The 18,229-nt window shown below is 41.4% G+C and overlaps 1 protein-coding gene across 4 annotated transcripts in view; it reads right to left on the bottom strand.

The window, feature by feature from the left end:
• Positions 1-18,229, bottom strand: part of Ctnna3 (catenin (cadherin associated protein), alpha 3) — a 1,573,570-nt gene that overhangs the window by 1,138,754 nt on the left and 416,587 nt on the right. For all 4 annotated transcript variants that reach the window (NM_177612.3, NM_001164376.1, XM_006513475.3 and 1 more), the window contains one exon: positions 12,089-12,292. In NM_177612.3, coding sequence (NP_808280.2) covers positions 12,089-12,292 — 204 coding nt within the window. The remainder of the gene's footprint in view (positions 1-12,088; positions 12,293-18,229) is intronic.

The raw sequence follows: 18,229 nt of genomic DNA, 5'->3' as shown, positions 1-18,229 counted from the left end.
AAGGGAAACTATGTAACCTTCTCATCAACAGAATTATAGAAGGAGGAGGGGAGGAAGAGAAGGAAGAGGGAAAGAGATAAAGAAGAGGAGGAAAAAGAGGAAGAGGAGGAGGAGAAAAATCAATGGTAGTCCAGAAAATTTCCTAGTCAGAAAGGAAGTAGCAGGACTCTTGGGGACATTCACAAATTCATAAAGTCAGAAAGGCCTGGACTATTCTTGCCTTAATGGATACAACTCAAGAATTGATACTCAGAATTATTCCCTATGTCAAAAGTCCAGAAATCAGCTAAAAGGATGCTAGCATCCCAGTACAGCCAAACCAGCTACATTAGACTTTCAAGGACTATTAAGAAACATTTTGTTCTGTGGTCCCACCCCACCACAGTGCTCCTGTGATGAGGATGACAGACCTAGAACCTACCTTCTCCCTGAGGAGGAAAAAAAGATACAAATTCAAGTTTTGCTTCTTATGTGGGCTTCTTGAGACACCATCTTCTCTTTTGTGTGTCTAGGAACACTGATGTAGCCCACCACTCTCTAGTCAAGGGGGGAGCTTTAAAAAAAAACTATCCTTTGAAGAAGCAAGAAGTACTTACTGCTGTCTTCTCTCTTTTTCCACTTTATGCATTTGAAGTTCCCATCCCATATTGATAACAACTTATCAATGTATACCTTTAAAAGACTTCTCATTGTTTACTATAATTTTTTTCATTTTATTTCTACTAATTCGATATTATTTTCCTCATGATTCTTTGATTTTAATTTGTTCTTCTGTTTCTAGTTTGTGTGTATGTAAACTTATTAATATGTCTACATATTTATATACATAATACACAGGGTAAGCTATTCGATTTCTAGGTATTAGTGATTTTTTTCCGTCTTTCCTCTCATGGTGTTGATATTTGGGATTAGAAAAAATGATTATGATTTTATTAATCCTGAATCTGGGAAGCCCTTGAAACGTTCAGCCTCCCCCAAATTAATTATGTGTAAACAGAAACTTTTAATGCATCTACACCTGGTATGGAGACAAACTTAGCCATCAAAAACTCACGGGAAAGAAAATCCCAGAAACAAATACGTCCACTGGCCAATACTACCAAATGTTTTAAGACTAACAGCTACCAATCCTCAGTCTCTTACAACAAAGCTGATCACTGCAGCAGACCATGTTATGAAACTTGTATGGCCTTCATACAGAGCCAGATACAGGCACTACAGAAGGAGGAAGAAAATGGGAGGCCAGTGTCTTCGGTGAAAAACTAAATGCTTTCTCCCTAATATTTGCAGTAAGAGGCTATTTATTTTACCTTGGTTCTTTGTCATTTATATCATTTCATTTATATGTTCTTAGATTTGAAATCTGAATCTCGTAGCAAAATGTGTCCAATGTGGAAAATTCTCTGCACTATTGTTTTGGCAACTTTCTTTGAGCCTAAAACTATTTAAAACACTTTGTAAATATAGCTTTTGTTTAATACCAGGTTTTGAGAGGCATTTCTGGAACACTGGAATTGTATAAAATGGATAGGAGATGAGGGTCTTGTCAGTGGAGAATTGAAAATAAAAGTAGTAAATTTAGTTTAGGAATGTTTACGAGTTCTGGGTTTTATGTCAAATCACAAAGTCAATGGAACAAGCAGTCGGTGTTTCTAGAGGAACAACTAAATTGGGGCAAGCTTCTGTTTTCAGAAAACACAGAGAAATAATCAAAATTAATGATTATCACATCTATTTCACACCAAACAAAAGAATTAACTGTTCTTCTCTCTCAAAATACAGAGCAATTGCCAAACTTACCTTTTTTTGCAAGCTTTGGGTTTTCTTTGTATATTCCTTTTTCCCCTGAAACTCTGACAATATAAAGATTCAACTTCTCATTGCTGAGAAGCAAGGGAGACTTCTACACAAGAAGAGCAAAATGAGCCCTTCCCTCTGAGCACCCTGGAGCATGAAGTATAGTCACTCGGTGTTTACAGCTTCTGACTCAGTACCTCTGAAGAGAGTAACCTACAGTCGCACATATTTGGGAATTAACAACGGTGGGCCACCTGGAAACATTGCTTTTCAAATGCAGTAACAGCCATTGCTGTTTTCAGAGAGCAATGCACACACACAAGCTTGTTACGATATATCTGTACAGGAGTGGAACTCATCTAGGCTCTTCTTTCCCACACTTGATATTAAACTCTGACCCCTTATAATTAGATAAGACTCACACTGCAGACCTCAGTTACAATCATGGCTTGCATTTTACCAAGGACATACCAATTAGTGGTAATGAAAATGTATTAAAAAATAAACTTTTTCAGGCAGATGGAAACAGGTGCAGACCCACACATCAGGTGGAGCTTGGGGAAGGGCTGTGGAAGAGTAGGAGATAGAACTGAAGAACTGGAGGGGCCAAGGACACCAGAAGAAGACCTACAGATGGAACTAACCTGGGGCTGGCCCATGAGGGCTCACAGAGACTGGGCCACCAAACAAAGAGCATGCAAGGGCTGGACCTAGGCTTCCTACACATGTAGGAGATATGCAGCTTGGTCTTCATGTGGGTTACCCCTAACAATTGGAGCAGGGGCTGTCTCTGATCCCATTTCCTGCCATTGGATCCCGTTCCCCTACCAGGACTGCCTGGTTGGGCCTCAGTGGGAGAGGAGCATTTAGTCCTTCCTGGGACTAGATGACCCAGGCTGGCTTGGTCCCCAAGTGAGGCTTCCTATTCTCTGAAGTGAAGGGGAGGGGCTACTCGGGGTGGGGTTTGTAAGGGTTGGGACTGGAAAGAGAGGAGGGAAGGGGCTGTGATTGGAATGCAGTGTAAATAAAAAATAAATTAAGTAAGAAAGGAAGTTTAAAATAACCTTTTTCTATACTCTTCTGCTTACTGGTTTCAGCTCTGTACTTCCTAAGCTCGGTGGTTAAAAGGTCTCCTCCATACCTTCTAGGTTGTGCCTTACACTTGATTTAAGATGGTCTTCAATTTCTATGTACTTCACAAAGTCAAGTTATTACACACCAGGCTCTGCTGCAGTGGTCTGGTGATCATCTGCTGTGTGCAAAGCTATCTTAAAACCCAGTGTCTGAGAGCAACAACTCTTTTATTGGCTGCCATGGATCTGAGAACTGGGGTCATTTGGGATTTCACACGCCAGGTTTCTGCACAGCTGCAGTGGAGGTGTGGCTGAGGCCGGAGTAAGAGAAGGGTTAGCTAGGTTAAATATGCAAGGTATACATAGCCCCAGCATTACACACTGGCCTTTTGCCTAGAAAAAAACGACTATCTCCCTTAGCTGTGGATTCACTGTATCTTGGGTCCTTATAGCCCAGCAGTTTTATATTGTGGAAAGGAACATTGTATGACTGAGTAGAAGCTAAATATGAGTCACTACTAAAGAGAGATGGGCCTAAATTGAACCTTGGCTTCCTTTAAAAGCAAGCAATCATGTTTAGTCAAATATCGGGGCAGGGGGTGGGGGGGATAATGTTTGCCATTTAGTAGCCAGTGCTTGACCTCAGATCTGACTTTTTCTTTCTCACCTAAGTTGTGCATTACAATTGTGTCTACAGCAAGCACTGTGATTTCTGCCCTCGAACGTTTACACAGGCTGATATGGGTAAAGCCTTGACATCAGCTGTACGCCAGGCTCCTAGCCACCCTTTGAAACCAGCAGAAGCGGGCTCCCCTCTGTGAAGCCCATTGCCCTCTTGCCCTGGAATGGGTCGCTCTCCTCCAGATGATGTAGAACTCAGCAATTTCCTTCCCATAGCTACAGCTTCTGTTTGTTTGTTTGTTTGTTTGTTCAATACATCCCAGCTGCAGTTTCCCCTCAGAATGCTCATTTTACTTATTGCTTTGGTTGATCCCTCGACAGCCAAAACCCCGATTTTTCAAATCCTGAAATCACCAGTTCCCTAGGACACTGTCTGTACAGGGATTCATGTGCTCAGAGTTGCAACACCACCCATAAAACTTTAAACTGAAATACATTTTAGCTCTCTTTCATGGCCAATGCATAATCTGTCAGGAAAAAAAATGTGTTAAATGTCTCTCAAAGCTCCCCATATGTACCACTATATTCACAATGCATAGAGAGTCACATAATTTCCAGGTGTCCATATAATACAGTCTGCTTTGGATCACCCTGACTTGGACCTCCTGTGCAATTAAGCCTGTTAATTACTTTAGTGAATATTCTTCTCTCAGAAGTATCTCAGTTTGGATGGCAAAGTATATTTATCCCAGAAGGTCCAATGATAAATACTCTCTGAGACCAAATTTCTAGGTTCTAAGACAGGGTACTGTCTCCTTGTTTAGACTAGAGGAAAAAAGGAGTTTCATTTTGGCTGTTAGCTGAAGTTAGCTGAAGTTGTGGGCCATGGGTGTTTCCCTAGACATCTTTTTCCAGGTTTCTTTTTACAGCTAGAATTTCCAGCAGCTGATGACAGGCATCTCTGTACCTCACTAGGGTCCATCCTCAGTTGCAAGAAGCTCTTTCAAGGCCACACGCCCCCGGGAATGACCCACAACCAGTGGTTGATGGCTAAAGAGAATCGGACTTCACTGTCCTGTCTGGGAAATCCCAAAGGAGTCCCAGCTCCAGAATCCCGTGGCGACTGAGAGTCCGTGTGTTTGGCTTTGCCACCATTCTCATCTGCATCACAGAATCTCCTGAGGGGATTTCCCAGCAAGTCTTATGCATGCGAGTCTTAATTTCAGTCTACACCCGTGTTCCCATCAATGTTCCTGTCAGATGCTGGCTGGCAACTACACTCCCCTTAAATTTTGTCAAAGAACTGTCAGTGGAAAGATGCTTCAGTCCTCATTTGCTTCAATCATTTCTACCCTCCAATGTAGTTCTTTTTCCATGTCAGAAAAAAACAACTTTAAGTAAAATCTATTGTTATCACAAAATAAGTAAATAAACTAGTAAGCATAGGTGTCCCGGTGGGAGGAAGTAGCCGCTTGAAACCACACACAAAGAGAATGACTGGCACAAAACTCTGGTTGCAGGAAACAGAGAAAAGGTTCTGGGCCTTCATACAAACAGGCTGAGAGTATGTAACCTTCTAGAACTTTCCCAGTGTAGAGCTTTAGAAGGAGCCCATGTCTCATCATGTAAGGTGTCCTCCCCTGCTTCTCAGTTATTTCAGTTTTACAGACATGGCCATGTTCAATGTCAGACGCTACACATGTAAAGTCTCACCCACACGACTTCCTAAACATGAGCTGAACAAGGGCAATAACAATAGACATGCCCAACTGGACAGAGGAGGGCCTCAAGGCCTCAACCCTACACAGAAAACTATAAGCAACTAAGAAATGCTGAGAGCATATATCAATTGGTTAGCTAATGACAAATGTCCAGCCCTGAAAATAAACATTCAAGAAACATTATACAGACTGAGCAAAGTATATTTAGGTCTCCCTCTCTCTCTCTCTCTCTCTCTCTCTCTGTGTGTGTGTGTGTGTGTGTGTGTGTGTGTGTGTGTATGTGTGTGTGTGTGTGTGTGTGTGAAAATGTATTAACAATTTTTATAAAGAGATCAACAATTTGAAAAAAACGAAATGGAGTATACACGGCAGGAAAGAGAAGGAAGAAATGATGTGATTATTCTATAAACTCAATATAAAAGAAGTCAAGAAAAGTTGCTATGTCTTCCCTCCTATGCTTGCCTCTATCTGGATATTTCCTGGTTTGTTTGGCATTGTTTGCAATAATGTCTACATTTTTTAATGGTAGCCTAATTCAGTAATTATGTACTTAGCTTCAGTATAATTGCCCCCTCTTAATTCTGGTTTTTAAATGGGGTTAGAAGTTAGACAGAAATGAAGAGAGTTATGGGAATCACCTGCTCTCTCAGGAAAAGACTCTACCCAGCGCATATTACACAAACTCAACATTCCCTAACAGATACAGATGACCCCAAGCATGGCTCATCCAGAAGGACTCAGTCAAGTCATCCAAATAACTAGAGTGCTTTGGGAAGAATGATACTAGGGTCCAAACCAGTCCATGCAAACTCTTAAGTACCTAGAGAAACCTAGTCCTCGTATTGAGGAGGAAAAAAAAAAAAAAAAAAAAAAAAAACAGGGACCACAAAACAAAGTTCCTCACTTAAACAGATCCCCAGTATTCAAATTATGTAGAATTTGTCTCAATACCCCATGTCTACATTTCAGTTTCAACATCTGAGGCAGCCATGTCCTTTGAACAGTTCCTTCATAGTTTCCTGGATTCTGGCCATATGCTCTGATCTAAGTTTGCCAGCTCTGATTTTTAACAAATCTAATCCTGTGTGGACCTAAAAAGGATACCACTTATTCCTCCAGAGCATGGGACATTTTAGGTAAGAATACAAAGAGACAAGTGCAATAAACCTGAGCTGGTAACGATTCTAACATGCAGTCCACAGAGGAAAGAAATGGGGGGGGGGGGAAGTAGGTCTCATAAATGCTCACCATGTTCAGAATTTATGCTTGCTTTCCTTTGTATATGTTTGCATGCTCATGTGGTGCGGGTGCTATTAGGAGTGTGGAAATGTGAATCTCAAGTATCATTCCTCAGGAGCCACCTACACTGTTTATTTTGAGGCAGGATCTCTCACTGAACAGGAAACACGCCCATTCAGCTCAATGTTGCCTGACAGTGGCCTGCTGCCACCTCTGTAGCACTGAGACTGCACACGCAATGCTACAACGCCTGGCTTGGTGACGTGGGTCCCAAGGGATCCCACTCAGGTCTACTTGCATGCGTGACTAGCACTTCAGCAACTGAGCCATTTCCCCAACTCCACATATAGAAAATGTTTAATCCTAACATGTGTTTTGTAATAGCAGTCTTTTTTCATGGGTACTCCTATTTTATTAGGATAAATGAGCTAAGGCAGCAATTTCCAAAACGGACTTTTAAGAAAGGAATGTTGGTCCTATATCTCACAGGATCTCAGAGGCTCTCTTTGTAGGCTTTGCTGACCATCGGAGATTCCTAAGTAAATAAATGCATTCGATTCATACAAATGAAATTGATTACCGAGTATCAAAAGCCAGTCCATTTGATTATTTATTCGCTAAGCAATGAATGGGAATCAAATGTGTGCCTTGGCATTAGACAGAAGAAAACAGGGAGACGTTGAGATGTTATGGACCTCAGGTCTGACTTCCTGTCACTTGCTCTAAAATTTCCCTACTTAAGAATCTCCAGGGTACTGACTTCACCTCAAGTGATACATTCAACATCCAACATTCAACACCAAAATGATTTGAACATACTCCCTCCAAAATCCCTATGCCTGATGATATCTTAAAACTCAAAGATATAATAGCTACTCCTTCAAAACCTATTTCCATTAGTTATAAAAAAGACCACCATATGAAGATAACTGATTCCCTTGAGTCTTTTCTCTCCTTAGAGGATAGTTTTGCTCAAGTCTGAAAATTTCCTTAAGTGTGATCTTTACCAAAATGATGGACCAGACCTAGCCAATCATGGAAACATAAGAAATCCAGCAGTCATATCTTGGAAATATCTATTCTTAAGTTTTAAGAGACAGAAGCTATGTTTTCTCTGATTCCCTATGCTCTCTGGAGTGTATCCTGAAATGAATAAAGATCCTGTGTTAGAATATGGCCAGATGCAAATCCAAATAGTACGATTGTGATCTAAAAAAAAATAAATGTTCCTGGATCCTCACATAGATTTTTGGAAGAAGCCTACATTTCCAAAAGGAAACTTTTCCTCTCGGGCATTCAGTCATATAAACTTAAGTAGGTACCTGAAAATCGTTTCATTTGAGAGGTTCTTTCTTCATTACATGGCATATACAATATGCACTCATTTAATTTATTCTTGCATTTAAAATACAATTCAGCTTTTTCCAGGTTCCAGGCATTGTTTCTGCAGCCTGGGATAAATCATTAAACAAAGCAAAGATGTGATTTGCCTACATAGACCTTAGAGTTTAAGGTCTGTTTCCTATGGTGGTCCTCAAAGAAAAGAATTGCTCAGGTGACTAGGGAAAACTGATATCAACAGATGGAGATAATTCTGCAGAAATGTTGACTTTCTAATTCTAATAATCTACATATCTGTGGTGACCATTTTTGAATTTTAGTTTCTTTTTCAAAAAAAATCACAGAAATATCATAAGACTATGTTTTCATTTTAATCCCAGGTATGGGGTATGGGACTGCTTCATATCATGCACAGCAGCTGACTATGACCTGCCAGGTTCAGATAGTTTCTATGATCATATGATGTTAGGGATTCTGAGGACTTTTCAAGGGGTATATATATGCTAGGGCCCCGACAGGCCGGTGGGTTATTGGTGTGTTGTTCATAGGTTACTGGTAGGTGATTGCTGGTTTATTGGTAAGTTATTAGTTGTTGTTGGTTGCAGTTTGTTAAGTAGTCGTGCATGAAAAAGAAACAAGAAGAAAGCTGATATCCTGATGGCAAAAATCAAACTTGCCCCAAAGAAGCTAACACCCCTAATCAACAGGAAGTAATTTAATAATAACATTGCCCACTTTCCACCCCTGAATTTATTCAGAGATCTCTTCCCTTTCCATTCTATCCCTTTTTCTCTCTAATCTAGTGTTAGGAAGTTGAACAAGTAGAAGGGAAGAGATGGGGAAGGGTGGGAGAAAGAACCCACAAGGACCAGCTCTAAGTTATCATTAGCAATGGCGTTGAGGTTGAGGGTCTTAAGATGGGTGACTAACCTGACAATCTATGTGGACCCTACCTGACCATATGAACTCTAAAAGGCAGTTTTCTTTCTAAGTGTGTGCAGAGTTGGAAGCACGTAGCATCACTAGCCATGAAGGTGTACAACAAGGACCAGGAGTAAAGGAACAAACATACCATCCAGAAGATGGAAACAGGTGGGAACTGGATGCTACTCAGGACTCCAGGAGACAAAGCAGCCCTCCAACGTGCTCACTTCAACCCAGGGAGACCTTTGCCAGGCTTTTCACCTGTAAAGCGCTAAGGAATCCGAATAATTAAGACATCAAGTCTGCCAGTCTCAATGGTGCACACCTTTAATCGCAGCTCTTGGAAGGCAGAAGCAGGCAGGACTGTGAGTCCCAGGCCAGCCTGGTTTACATAGCAAATTTCAAGTCAGTCAACGTTACATAATGAGACCCTGTCTCAACAATAACCTAAGTGTGTGGCGATTTACTATAGCTACAATAGAAACCAGCTACAGTCTGTCTATTTTCTGTCTCTGTCTCTGTCTCTCTCTCTCTCTCTCTCTCACACACACACACACACATATATATGTACACATGTGTGTATATATAGAGAGAGAAAGAGAAAGAAGGAGAGAGAGAGAGAGCACAAATGTCTTCCTAATATAACAAGATATGTATATATATTCAATGACAAATATAATACAAACTTCCTGGCTTTTTATAGAAGATTATTTCAGGGTAGTCACGTGCTCCGATGGACTGAATCTGAACTAGTCATGTTCCACTGCTGACTCAGCAGCTCTGGACTCAGCAGACACTAAATGTGAATCTGAGCCCTGCTCTCACATTCGCACAAGAGATCCACAGATTCTATGAGCGTTCATCAAACCTTAAGAATTTGTCACTGCCTTTGTGTCTAAACCGTAAGGCTGGGCAACCTGGCTGGGCCCTCCCTGCCTCCCCGTGAGTCTGTAAAAGCAGAGGGCCTTTCCCGTGTGTGTCCCAAAGCAGAGTCTTCATCAGCACAGCTCAATTACAACAGGCACTGATGGATCTTCAGAAGCAAACCAGGCCCACCCAGGATGATGAAGATTCTCCAAAGTTCCAGAGCCCTCCTGAAGATGTTGCACAAACTGAGCAAGGTTTGGCCTCAACTCAATGCAAGAAACAAAATGTTCCTGACAGTGAGACCAGAGAAAGGAAACTGGACAGATGGCCAGGAGTATTTAATGTCCCTACAGAGAAACTGATTTCTGTGCCCAGCACCCACATGGCAGTTGGAAATCTGCTGCAGCTCCAGTTCCAGGGGACCTGATACCCTCTTTTGGTCTCTGTGAGAACTGCACACATGTGGTAAATATACCCATATAGCCAAGACATTCACATAAATACAACAAAAATACATTTTTAGAATGGGATCCACTTGGATTTAACACTCTGCGACTAGGCTTCGAGTTCTTAGTGATTTTACCTTGAAGTCGGTGTAACCAAGTAGGACAAGGAAACCCATGTCTGGGATAACACACTGTCACACTGCCAGGAAAGGTCCTGAGATGGGCTGTCGGACACAGGCTCTCTACCAACCAGACACTGCAGTCCTTCTGAATGTAACCTTAGCAACCATGAGGGTAGTTGATGGTCATGAGCCTAGACCACAGAAGCCTTTGTGGATCTGTATCCTCACTGCACAAGTAGGCTGCCCTTCCGGGAAACATAGTATTCAGTAGAAAATAATGACAAGAGTGACTATGAAAAAAAAAAGATTCTTTGCTTGTTTTAAATAATAACAGCTTCATTTTCATATTGTACTAGACCCCACAAATCATGAATCCATCTCTACTAATCTATGGAGATTAATGTGGAAGTTGTAAACTATCTACAAGTGCAACCTTCTGTTTTAGATAAAGTGAACTCATCTATGATTTCATATTTTATATATAAGATAAGTATATGTATAACTTGGCTACACTTTCTCTATAAAGGCAAGAAGAATATTCCTAGTACTTTTCAGTTTCTAGGCGTCTTGGGATTGATGAACTGCCCAGAGCACTGTTTAATAAGAAAATCTCATATGCTAAAAATGGTAACATTCTACCTTCAGATATTCAAGCAGGACATGGCATTACTAACATGTGCTTCTTATTAACAAAATCTACTTCTCTGCCTTGATTTCTTGACAGGGAAGAGCTTTTTGGTCAGTAGTAAAATCATCAAATATTAAAAATACAGAGATATGTCAAATGTGTTCAAGGGTCTTTCACTTCTATCTAAAGCAATCTTTCCATTTCTTAGCCAAAAAAAAACCTCATATGCTCTGTGATTAATTACTGCGCAAACATATCTGTATCAATCAAATTGTTCAACTTATAAGTGGGTAGATAAAACATTCTTAAAATAACTATGTAGTTCAGTGATTTAAGAAGTTTTCATCTTTTTATCCGTAAGGGATACATCCCATAATCCCCAGGGGATACTTGAAATATAGTTCTAAACTCTAAATATACAGTACCTTTTCCTAGACAGACATATCTGTGACAGTTTCATTTATAATTTAGGAACAGTAGAAAACAAGAGAACATCAACTACAAATTATATAGAAAATAATAAATATATACTGGATTGAAGTTATTTTTAAACACACGTCATTTTTTGAGTTTCCCCCATGCAATGACTTCAGTTGACAGTTTGCTATAAGGAATTAAAGCCAAAGGAGCAACTCCATTAATACACAGGGATGAAAGTAAAGCTAAGTTATCCTGGGGTCTTCTTGTCTGCCTTGGCAATGGCACTGAGCTCAGAACCAAGGCGACAGATGCTCCATCAATGGATATATGTATGACAGAGAATCAAAGAAAATGGACCTTGAAACAATTACTTACAGAGTCCGCATTCCCAAACTTTCTGAGTGGGTCTCCCAACTATGTCACATTTTGGGCAAGAAAGAACACTCTCCACACTGCCTGGACTTTTTAACCCTTCAAACACAGTTCCAGATCCCAACATCATTGAAGCATCCTATACCATCAGAACCCTAACTTTCATGGCCCTTTGTCACCAGCTCTACTCCAACCAACATACCCCTACCTTCCTTTGATTCCCTAAATTAGTGTGCAATACTTGTTTTGTTCCTCAGTCCCTGACTCTCCGACTGAGATGTAGATACTTCTACAACCAACCAGCTGTGTTTAAATACTTCTCTGGTTCTGACTTCAACCCTCCAAAGTCCTAAAATCATGCTTCATCCTGAAAAGAACTTCACAGAGCCCACTCTCAATTTCCATAAAACCACCTGCTCCTCTTCAGGCGACTGCATTTCATACATAGAAACATTTCAAGCCAATACTCAAAATCATTCCAGGAAGATACAAGTAGAAGAAGAAACCAATCGCCTACATTACTCATGTACTCCGTCAGCAGGTCCTGGAGAGCCTGGCGGATGGCATTGCACTCGGCGATAATCCGCTCCCGGTGGAGGTCCCTGGTGCAGGACGAGTCGGCCAACAGTGCGGCCCCACTGATGATGGCTTCTAGGCGTTTCTCTAGTGATGGTCTTACATCTTCCTCTGTCACTGTGAGTGGGTTCAGGACAATTAAGTTCTGGGAGAAGAAAACATTTGGATGGTTAGGACTCTGTGGAAGTCCATTTTGTTTAAGCTTCCTGCTTAGAATCCAGACCTATGATGCTATTATCTATAGTTTACACACGAGGCTGTATGGCAATTATTATCCATCTGAATGATGAAAGTTTTGCATTTAGGAGCTTGGGTTCTACTGTCAGGCAGTCCTGGATTCAAATCTTTCCCTTCCCACCCACCAGAGTACCTTGTCTCCCTATGCCTCCCTAACATCTATAAAGCCAAAGTATTCCTGCTGCTTACACCCTAAAACTATCAGGAGAGTTATACAAACACCTAACATGGTGACTGGTGTGCATGGTTAAGCGCAATAGCAGCATCTCCAAGCTGCTTGGCCATTTTTCACACACACTGTCTCGTCTTAATACAGAGGATGCAGGCAGCCAGAGTGATGGGCCACACATTCCATGGGCTCTGTGAGGCTGAGAGGCTCTTACCCAAGGTCAAAGAGCAAATAAGCTTTGAAGTTCAGACACATAACTCTTGTCTAATAATTCACAAGTCAGTGTCACTTTCCTTATACCTCCCTGTAAGTCCCAGGCGCTAATTAACTTTACCACTAACATATCAGAGAAAATTCTGGTTTTTAATTATTCATCCAAAAAGGAGAACTCCCGGGGGCTGAAGAGATAGCTCATCATTAACAGCATGAACGGACCCAGACACTATTACAAATGCCAAGAAGTACTGGCTGACAGGAGCCTGATACAGCTGTCCCCTGAGAGTCTCTGCCAGATTGTGACCAATACAGATGCAGATGTACACAGCCAAACATTGGATTGAGCACGGGGACCCCAATAGGGAAGTTAGGGCAAGAACTGTAGGAGCTGAAGGGGTTTGCAACCTCATAGAAAGAAAAACAATATCAATCAACCAGGACACTCCCAAAGCTCCCAGGGACTAAACTACCAGCCAAAGAGTACACAGCGGGTACCCATGGCTCCAGGTGGATATGTAGCAGAGGATTACCTTATCTGGCATTACTGAGAGGGGAGCACCTTGGTCTAGTGGAGACTTGATGACCCAGGATAGGGGAACACTAGGCCGCTGAGGCAGGAGTGGGTGGGCGATTGGGGGAGCACTCTTCATAGATGCAGGGGAAGGGAGCAGGGTAGGGGGCTTGTGGAGTGAAAACTGTAAAGGGGGATAACATTTGAAATGTAAATAAATAAAATAACCAATTAAAAAAACAGCATGAATGACTCTTGGAAAGGATCCCCATCCAATGGCAGCACCCACAGTGGGCAGCTCACACTACCTGGACCTGAGCTCCAGGAGATCTGGCTCCCTCTGCTGGACTCTATGGGCACCTGCACACACACACACACACACACACACACACACACACACACACATATTAAAATATGTTTTAAAGGAAAACTCCATCTTCTTATTGAGCTATTAACTTGCACCAATTCCAAGCTAGCTACTCAAAAAGTAGCATGGTCTTTTTAAGGTTTTATAAAGACCTGATAAGTCTTTGGGAAAAGAAATCAAGACAGTGCAGGTCTTCTAAGAAGAGTCGGAGGGCACACTGTTGAACACATCCTCCATAGTGATAGGAAACCTATCCGAGGTACACCCCAAAGTGATTTTTGAAGAGTTGGTATAAAAGTTCCCTGTAAAATCTTTAACATAAAACTGTACCATGATCTTCGAAGTACAAGAGCCAGAGTATGAGAGTTGATAAACAGTGATACCATTATGATCTTATAAAATAATATATACATACACGGGCATGCGTTTTAATAGGGATATTTAAATATGTAAAGATTATAATGTTCTAAAATAATGTGTGAATGCATCATTGATACACTATGCACATATACATGTAAAAATCTTACATAGTCACAGTGCTATATCATGTTAAGACAAATGTTTTATGCAAGAAGTAGTCAGGATGCAAGTTTAAGAAGTAGTGGGATGGTAAGATGGCTCAGTGGGTAAAGGCGTGTACTACACAAGCCTGGGGATCTAGGGTCAGTTCATAAAACTGAAAGGACAGAATGGAGTTCACAAAGTTGTCTTGTAACCTCTACCTCTCTCTCTCTCTCTCTCTCTCTCTCTCTCTCACACACACACACACACACACACACACACACATGTTCCCCACACACATTGACACATGTACACTCAAGTGCACACATATACACACACACACACATACATACACACATACACATATGCATGTACAAGTGCACTCTCACACACACACTGTTTAATTATAAGGCTAGGGTAAAGCAAAGAGTCACATCTAGAGAGTCACACTTAAAGAGTAACTCATTTCAGAAAGACAGAGAATCCTGGTAAAGCAGAGAGCCCTGAAACCTGCACACTATAGAATGTAATGTAAGCCAGAACTCGGATGTGCTATGGCAGAGCTTCACTATCTTATGGCACTCATGAACCCTCCCTTCCAGGCTCTACTCCCTCGGCTTTTTTATTCTCCATTTACTTGGACAAAATAAAGGAGAACACGAGGTAAATGCTTGCTAGCTGGCTCCTCATAGCTTGCTCAACCTCCTTTCTTTTAGTCTATCAGCCCAGGGATGGCACCACCCACAACAGGCTTTCCCCCATCAATCACTAATTTAAAAAATACCCTATAACCAGATCTTATGGAGCCATTTTCCTCAGTTGGGGTCCCATCCTTTCAGATGACTCTAGCTTACGTCAGGTTGACGTGAAACTAGTCAGCACAGCCACTGAACTATTTGTGGTCCAGATCTGCAAGAGCCAAGGTAGGGCAGCTCTCTTTGTGTTTACCAATGAATGAATGGATTGAGAAACTGGCTCATACTGTGTGTGTAGAGAGTGGTATACAGACATCCACCAGAATACCATATAGCCATAAAATGGGTACTCTGACATTGGTGACCATAGAAATGAGGCTGGAGGGCATTAAACTAATTGAGCTAAGCCATGCACAGAAACATGTACACATATGCACACACACACACACACACACACACACATACATGCATACTTGATACATGTGATATTAATTGTATGTGGGACACAGAAAATTCAAAATCACTGAGATGCAGAATAGTATGGAAGTTTGCAGAGGCTGTGTGGGTGGGTTCTTATTCTGAAGGTCCAAACGGGTGTTAAAGGGTCACCTCTGTACTTACAAAATATTGTTTCTTGCTTGTTAATGTATTTTAAGATTCTTTTTCAAAAATTCTGTACATGCACGTATGATTGTGTGTGTGTGTGTGTGTGTGTGTGTGTGTGTGTGCGCGCGCGCGCAAACACAGATGTCCCTGGGATTGTCAGATATTCCTGGAGATGGAGTCACAGGCAGTCGTGGCCCAAGTGGCATTGGAGCTGGGAACCAAATATCTCTCCTCTGCAAGATCAGTAGTCTTAACCTCTGAGCAATCTTTCCAGGCTGCTTGTTCATATTTTTAAATTTAAAAATTAACCAGAACCATACTCCTAATAAAATCCATCAGTCGTACAGTTTTCATGTGACATGAGTTTAAAATATATGTAGATACAAAGAAAAAAATCATGTACACAGATGTTTATAGAAGTGTTAATAGTCGCCAAAGCTTAGATGTAACTAAACTGCCACCAACTAGATAATAAATAAACTTTAGTGCATTAAGACTAGGGAATATTATTCAGAACTAAAAGGAGACTAGATGCCAAGTCACGAAAAGACATGCAGGGAAGATAAATGCATTCTATAAGCTCAAGATGGCAGCCTGGAAATGTTACCTACATCCTGGTGATTCCAACCTATGGCCCAAAGAAGGAAGGGGACTATGGTCACAGCAAAAAAACGTCAGTGGTTCTTGGGATAGAAGGCAGGAAGGAACAAAGAGGTAGATAAATAAGGGTCTGCCACAGCAAAAATACTTAGAATGGCAGTGTGACAGCGGTTGATGTCACATACAACTGCCCTAACCCACGTGTAACAGCAAGTGCCTACCTGCAAACTGTGGGGAGGACAGAAACTGACACAGTGGCTCAGGTTCTGCAGCTGTGCCCCCCTTGCTGGAAACGCCAAACATGGGGGAAGCCATGCATGTGTTGGAGAAAGGAAGTGTACATGGGGGTGCTGCTTGTCGACTATATTATGAAGTCGAATTTTTCCTCTTAAAGGAAGGCAGAGATGGGTCAGCCAATGAAACGCTTGCTGCAGCATGAACTGTCAGACCTGAGTTGTCTCTAAAACTCACCCCTGGAGGGTTACATAACAAGGAAACAAGCTCCCCTATCTTAGTGATAACAAATGGGAGGATTGTGCCCAGTGAGGTTCTCAGGTTGAGTCAGTGCAATGCAGGTTCAATGAGAGATCATGTCTCAGAAAACAAGGCAAGCAATTAAGGAGGACACCTACCTAATCACCTAATACTGACCTCTGGCCTAAACTCACACACACACACATACATGCATGTTCACACATACACACACATACATACATGCATGTTCACACAGCCACATACATGTATGTTCACACACACACACACACACACACACATGCACACACACACACGAGAATGAAAAGGAAAAGACACATCTGACCTCAAGGCATCTAGGCTGTGCTCTGTATCCGCATCACTTTAGATCTAAGAATTAAAGTGAACCATTCCCTCCCCCTTTATACTGGGAAGGGAGTTCAAATGGTGGAGGCCTTTGTTTCAACTCTTATAAATAAGACAAATAAGATCTACAATTGTCACATAGGTTTTCAATTAATATGACTTCTGCTGACATTATATGTATGCTTGGTTGCTCCGTTTTGAGTCAAGGTCTCATTCTATTGTTCATGCTGTCCTCAAACTCACTCTGTAGCCTGATCTAGTGTCAAACTTACCAAATAGCCCAAGCTGGCCTTGAACTTGAGATTTTTGTGCCTCAGCCTGCTCCGTGCTAATATTCCAGGCATAATCCATGGCTTTTACTTTTAGCTTTTGTTGCTGGGATTTATTGGACCTTACACACAGCAGGCAAAGACGTTACCACTGGACTCCTATCCTCGGGGATAGGCCTACCTCTGTGTCCTGTTTGCTAATGCTACTCTTGCCTTTAAATTCATTGGCATCTGCACCTGATGAATTCAGCTCTACACTATCGTGAAGGAGGCTCTATACCCAGAAACAGAATGTCCTAAAATACCACCCTATATGTAGCATGTATTCAGTTACTAATTTCGTACACATTTATTAATTACTATTTTTCAGATTCTCATCATGGCTTTTATCCCTATCTTCCAAAGAGGGGGAGGGGGGAAAGTACATCTAAAACAAATGGAATCACAGCATCGATGCAGCTGGGAAAGTTTTCTCTATTTTAATGAACAGGATGTAATAAACCTTATTCATCATCCGCAAGCCGCACAAGGTGTGATGGGATTGATCGGATTTACATTCAAAACACTAAAACTCTCACACCTATCCTCCAAAGTGAAATTGCCTATCAAAAGAGATGCGGCTATGATTGTAATCAAGTACCAACATTCTTCACAAAAACACACGCGCGCGCGATGCTTCAAGTTGGGAGACGCAGAAATAATAAGCATGGAGCATATGTAATGCTCCCCTGGTAACTACATTATCAATCTTGGCAGTGAGTGATAAAAATGGAATAAAAGTTCTCCTTCTGATTACCAACAGAGAATGGCTCTGAGAAAACTCACAGGTTCTCCTATGCACGGAATAGCCCTTCCTCGAGTGCATTTCCACTTAAAGAATGGACAGTCCGGATACAAAAAAAAAATAAAAAATAAAATAAAAATTGTGAGAGCAAAACTGTGACTAAACGCCTATAAATAAGCAAGATGACCAGCCCTCGTTCTGTAGAGCAAGTTTGGTCACGTAATACACCATGCACACACACGTTTGACTACTTGTTTGACTTTATGTTAGAATGTGAAAATTCGTACTAT

Source organism: Mus musculus, chromosome 10, assembly GCF_000001635.26.
Source record: "Mus musculus strain C57BL/6J chromosome 10, GRCm38.p6 C57BL/6J".
Classification (NCBI taxonomy): Eukaryota; Metazoa; Chordata; class Mammalia; order Rodentia; family Muridae; genus Mus; species Mus musculus.
This window is presented reverse-complemented; position numbering and strand designations above follow the sequence as displayed.